The 6,371-nt window shown below is 37.4% G+C and overlaps 1 protein-coding gene across 2 annotated transcripts in view; it reads right to left on the minus strand.

The window, feature by feature from the left end:
• Nucleotides 1–6,371, minus strand: part of ntrk3 (neurotrophic tyrosine kinase, receptor, type 3) — a 340,701-nt gene that overhangs the window by 42,859 nt on the left and 291,471 nt on the right. For both annotated transcript variants that reach the window (XM_015379852.1, XM_015379851.1), the window contains exon 13: nucleotides 1,436–1,608. In XM_015379852.1, the coding sequence (XP_015235338.1) occupies nucleotides 1,436–1,608 (173 nt within the window). The remainder of the gene's footprint in view (nucleotides 1–1,435; nucleotides 1,609–6,371) is intronic.

The following is a 6,371-nucleotide window of genomic DNA, read 5'->3' on the forward strand; positions in this document are numbered from 1 at the left end:
GTTTTACTTTTTCCTACTTTCGTTTTTGCCTCATACTGTTGCTTCATATTTAGATCCAGTAATTTTTTTTAAATCAATTTTGTTGAACTCTGCCCTAGCTGAAATAAAGCTTTCCCGACCATGTCTCCATCACCTCCATGTTTCAACATGGCCTTGGTGTTATAAGTTATGCGCAGTGCTCTTGTTTGGGAAATAGCTCTTTCAGACTGGATTTAGAGGAATTGTGCATGGTTATCATCTTGCCACAGACCCTTGCTTAGATTTGAACATTGAGTTTTACTGGGCCATTCTAACTCCTAGATTTGTTTGACTAGAAGTGAAATATCCACAGGATGTTTTTACAACCACCGGCACCTCTCACGACTTCAGCAGGGATAAGCATGACGGAAAATGGATGACGGATGGATGGATGGATGGATGGATGGATGGATGGATGGATGGATGGATGGATGGATGGATGGATGGATGGATGGATGTTTTCACAACCATGACAAACCTTGTGGAACAGTAATAGTAATGTTGCAGACAGAACACCTAAGTTTTGGATCGCGGCAGATCCTCAAAGTTACCATTGGCTTCTTGGTCGCTTTTCTAAATATTCTTTTCTGACTTCCTTATTGAAGTTGAATCTCAATTTCTAAGTATCTAAAAAAAATCCAAACTAGGAGAATATGGAGAATCTAAACAGAAGGTACTTTCTGTGGTATGGACAAAGAATCATAAGCTCTGTCTGGTAAGCTTGATTGTCATGAAATCAGAATTTTCATTCTCACAACAAATCCATCTTGAAGGACTCCCACTAATACATCTGTCTTGTAACCACCAGCGAGTCGGACCAATGACATGCCAGCAGTGTTATTTGGGGCAGAACATGAATGACGACAGAAGGGCCATGCTAGGGCATTACAAACATGGCTACTCTGAGGACTCACCTGTCCACCTCTGTTTTCTCCAATTGTCACAAGTATGACCTGCAAATTTGTGATGGTTTTGATTCATCTTCTGACAAGTTGCATACCACATCCGTCAATTTTCCTTGCAAAGTTTTTTCATTAGAGGGTTGACAAAGTTCAATAATCAACTTTGTGTTGCTTAAAACGCCTTTTATGCCAAGGTTTGTCAGAACAATCGTTGAACGATAACATGAACACATCTCCGTAGACATCCAACAATGGTTTATTATTCTATAAACACGTCCCACCTGTCATTCCTGGTGCATTCCTGAAACCTAATGATTACTGTACTGTGCAGTACTTAACCTCACTAATTTTCATGAACAGACTTTTCGGCAGCCATCCCAGCTTGATAACGTAGATTTCAACTGAGTTCTACACATATTAATATGGTTACTTCAAGGTTAAAAGAAACAGCCATGCCAGCAACATCACTGATAATGACAATTTTTATTTTTATGCACATCTAGTGAAACACTGACCTTAGGAATTTGTTCAGGTCTCCATGCTTCATGTATTCGAACACCATGATGAGCGGATCTCCATCCACACAGACTCCGTAGAACTTAACAATGTGGTCATGCTGCAGGTTGGTCAGGAGCTCTGCTTCCCTCTGGAAGTCCTTCCTTGCTGACAGGTTGGGATCTTTCAGTGTCTGAAGGAGGAAATGAAAATGTTGAAACAAATTAGTTATTTTGCCAACCTCTGGAGAAATCAATACCAGTTTCTTTGAAACATTCTTTCAGTAAAAATGTTGGATAATTTTTCAACAGCTTTATTTCACTCTAAATAGGCTAAGAGAAAGCCTTGAACAGAGAATATAATGTTGGTTTTAAAAAAAAGAAAAAGGATAAAGATTAGATGAGGACATTCACTCGTTTTCTTGTTTTTTACTTGTCTACAGATCAGATCACAATTTATCATGTTCTCCTTTTTGTATCCAGCTTTAGTACTAACAGAACCAGCATCTGGTTAAAGAGGCACTAAATAAGCCATCATTTATTAAACCAAGTTAATTCCATTGAATCGTTGACTTGGCAGGAATGGCTCCTCCTGGATGAGTATGAAGGGACATTTGTCAACTTGTTTGGTTGATAAACAGCAGTACCTCACACTAAGCATGTATGCAGCGGTGGTGGAGAGGAAAAGCTCCCTTTAACACCAGAAGTCCCAGAGAATTCCAGTTTTTCTGCAAGCCCCCCTCCCCTCTTCAAGTTTGTGTATTCACTCTACCTTGCTAACTGTCCTTATTGTAATGCTCCAAGCACTTTTCATTACCTCCCCCTGCAACATCAGACTTTTTTGCATGAATATATTGATAAGTCATATCTAAATATTTTATTTAGGCAAACCTATTGAACAACCAGATATCATACAGGTCCTAGGTCCTGAGCTGAGAACAGGTCATAACCATGCTTTTCCAACAAGGCAAGGCAGAGCCTATTTATATTGTCCATTCACCAACAAACTCATTTATATTGCAAAGCTCACTATTTGAAAGAAAGAACAACTTAGAGAACAATTGTATGTTTTCTTGTCTCACCTTTTCATGTCATTCAATATTTCAGCTTAGAAAATGACAAACAGTAGTAACATTTATTTTACCCAGGGAAAAGCACTACATATGAAGCTACAATTGTCCCATTTACCAGTTAACACAAACCCCGCGCTGAAGTGACTTGAGCTGTATTTGCCCCCTAATAAATAGGACAGATGGTCATTATTGTATAAATATTCTTGCTGCTTTCCATCTCATGCAGCTATTTTTATTGTACAGATCGGTTATCGTCTGATCGCTGCGCTGGTGGCCCCGTTGTCTGAAATCATTCTGGTGTTGGCGACACTGATGACGCAGACCTAGTTATATTTAATTACAAATATGATTTTTTTCCTCCCCTGCTCTCAGGTAAAACACTCATGAGAGAGGCTTGAGCTAAAACCGAAACTGAAGGGGGTGGAGTGGTTCTCCCACAACAGCGCTAATGGTACATTTACATCTTAAAAGGGATTCATGAGTTGTGAAGTACTGTTGGGGGGACTGGAGGCTGACGAAAATTCTCGTATCTCTGGGCTTTCTAGCTAGTCAGCTAATAACAGGGAAAAAGAGTGATTTAAATAGGAAGAAACCTCAGGCAGATCCAGGCCAGGCTTAGTGAGTGGCCATCTGAAAGTTCAAGAAGAAGACAATAATTTTCGAATCTTGGAATTCAGAAGAAGGAAACTGGCTTCTCTATATATTATGAAAATTTATTATGAAAACACTATGAAAACAACCAACAAGAGCATGTATAAAATATTGAAAACACAGCTTATTATTCTCTGTAACCTGAAATTATAGTAGCCATGTATTTAGGTCAGTCTGTTAATACAACAGCTTTGAATTGTAAAGGAAAATAAAATGGACTTTGTTCATGTAGTATCTGCCCTTCCTTGTTGACAACTTTTAAACAGCTCAGTTCAACAGTTCCTATTTATTCTGTAGCCTGACTGCATAAAAATGCTAAATATACCAGTCTTTTACAGTTTTCTGACATACACCCTCTAGGCAGCCACAGACCTGGACAAATATTACTCCCTCTACTTCTTTATGTCTAGTTTGTTGTTTGCTGCTTTTCCTCCCTGGTTGTTAGTGCGACAGGCTGTGACTTGCACTTGCAGCGCTCTGGCAGCCAGGGGTTAAAATGAGCCACGGCTCTCCATCAGTCAGTATAAAAACACATAGGCTTTGTCATAACAGGAAACTTAACATTATATATATTTATAGTTGCACACACATATATATATATATATTTATATTTATATATATATATATATATATATATATATATATATATATATATATATATATATATTACACACCTCAATGAGCTTTAAAAACATGTGGACAAGCAGAGTGTTAAACAGACCAAACAAATTACACCCTTCCATTAAAGTGACTGAGGGTGAAATCTTTTGCACTCAGAGCGGTTATGCTTATGTTAGAATAGTTATCATTGATGATGTGTGTATTTATTACATCCTAATATTAGCTGCCTGTTGTGTGTCAGAACTGATGTTTTCCCCAGTAGTTAAGAGAATAATCCTCCACTTTACCCTATTAATACAAAAGATTCTAAACAAAATGCGTCATCATTTCACTGCGTTTATTTAAAATTTCAAGAAAAAACAATTGTGCAATTGCTGCTAAAATATTGAAAATCTTGTACTTTACATTGAGTTTATAAGATACTGTGAATATATATACATTTGGTGTTAGCCTATTACCTATTTGGAGGAAGCTGACATCTATATTAAATTTTTCAATCAGTCTGATATTGACGCAGTTGCAAACTAGAAGTTAATAGCAGAAAATTAGTCGAGCTACTTGCTGTAGGCAAAATGATTAAAAAGTTAAATTGCAGTTACTTAAAATTGTTATCTATTCTAATTTACATTTTTTTTAATTTATTAAAATCATTAAAATAATTAGTCAAATAAAATGAATATGTATGTAGAAAATACAATATTTTAACATTTACTTCGGTTGGAGTTTTTCAAACCAATTTCTCAGTTTCTCCCACCTATTAGGCCATTTAACCGTGGATAAGATCCCCAAATGCATCATCATCTCCAGTTTTAGCAACATATTCAGGCACATATGGACAGAGCGGAAATTCTTAGTTTCTTTAATTTAGACACATTTCAATTTCCAGGCTGGATAAGCCAGCATTTCCAAGGCATTCCATCTTTAATTTAGTTTTATAGCAATTATTTTTTCTACCCTCATCAACATCTCCTACATATTGTGATGATGAGGTCAACAATCACTCTAGATGTAGTGCTCTGGGAAGAAAAATGGAGCTGCAGGAACTGCACACAAAACAACCTGATCTGATTGGTAATACGATGAAGCACAGAGGTGCCTTGAACCTGCTTTTAAGGTGCAGAGCACATAAAATGCCAACTCTTGATGGGATGTCAGGTAAAGCCTCCTATGTGAGAAAAAAGGAAATAAATAACGGCTATAAGCATCATTGCAGTCTTTCTCCTGACGAAAAAAAATAAAAAAAGAGATTCTTGACACTTCATCAGCAACAAGAAAATACACTGAATTGCCACTTCTGATCTTCTCGGCCATGAGTCCTGTTTTCCAAGCATCCTGCTAACATTATCACATTTGGAATGACCCTAGGATGGAAATACATTTACTTGTATGTGCTTCACTATTACAGTATAGTGCTTGGCGTTGAGATGCATGACAGATTAGATGAAAAAAAATAATAAAATTTTATTATCAAATCATACAGCGCTCTTGAGAAACTGCTTTTGTCTGGGCTTTTCTCCAAAGCAGTACCTTCAAACTGCACACCAACAATAAATTAGGGGAAAGCACAGAAATGAATTGTTCCCTTAGTTGACCTTCAGGTATGTTCAGAGAGCCTCTATCTCTTCCTGTGTCTTTACAGACAGGAATATGTGCAGGTAGAAAAAAGTGAATTCCATTTGGCTTTTAGATAGGTTACAGTGCAGCTGGTTTGATTTTATGAAAAAAAAAATACAAAATGGGTAACATTTATTTTATATCAAATGGCCAATACTACATGGGCATTGAGATCCACAAGAACTAGGTTGTCCAGCCTTTCACTTTAAGAGCTACCTCAAATTCCCGTTTCAGTACCATAATGAGGTCAACATATTTATCTTATAAGTACATCTAACAGATGCTCTTTTGGATATTGATCTAATGACAGTGGAAGCCACTGCTGTTCAGTTATTTCAATACTATGTTCAAGAAACCTTTTTGACATGATGTAAGCTTTGTGACACGGTCCATAATCCGAAGGGAAGTAAAGAAAGAAAATATGGCTACACCACCATCATCAACCTTAGCAATTAAGAACCAAAAGGTTTGCTTTTGTTTGCACAAAATGGTGACCCTCCCATTTGAGACAGGTCAAACTGGGCAATGTTTTTCCAATCTGTTATAGTCCAGAGTTTGAATTGTTCCAAGAGTTTCTTATTCAGCTGACATCTGGGGTTTAGCCCATCTGCTGCAAGGTTTAATGTTTTTTAGTCTGAGATCCATTGTGTCCAATATCCTTTGGTCTTTGCAACATAAAAAGATATTGTTCACAGATTTTTTTGTCTATTCTTTATTAACAAAAAATAATTCTGCATCAACAACCCAGTAGTTCAAAAGTGCTTGCAATGTTTAGACAAACTCAACCAGCACCAGCAACCATCCCATGCTCATAGTCATTTCATTCTGATGTTCAGTTTTAACTTTATCACTTTATCTTCACCACACCTGGGCAGTGGGTGGGTGGGCTATGGATATGGCACCTAGAGTCCTGCACGGGTCGAGTTTTACCAACCCGTTAGGATGACTACCGAACCTGACCCGTCACCCGCGGATATCTTCAATTAAAATCTGAACCA

Source organism: Cyprinodon variegatus, unplaced genomic scaffold, assembly GCF_000732505.1.
Source record: "Cyprinodon variegatus isolate N-32 unplaced genomic scaffold, C_variegatus-1.0 Scaffold201, whole genome shotgun sequence".
NCBI classification, from domain to species: domain Eukaryota; kingdom Metazoa; phylum Chordata; class Actinopteri; order Cyprinodontiformes; family Cyprinodontidae; genus Cyprinodon; species Cyprinodon variegatus.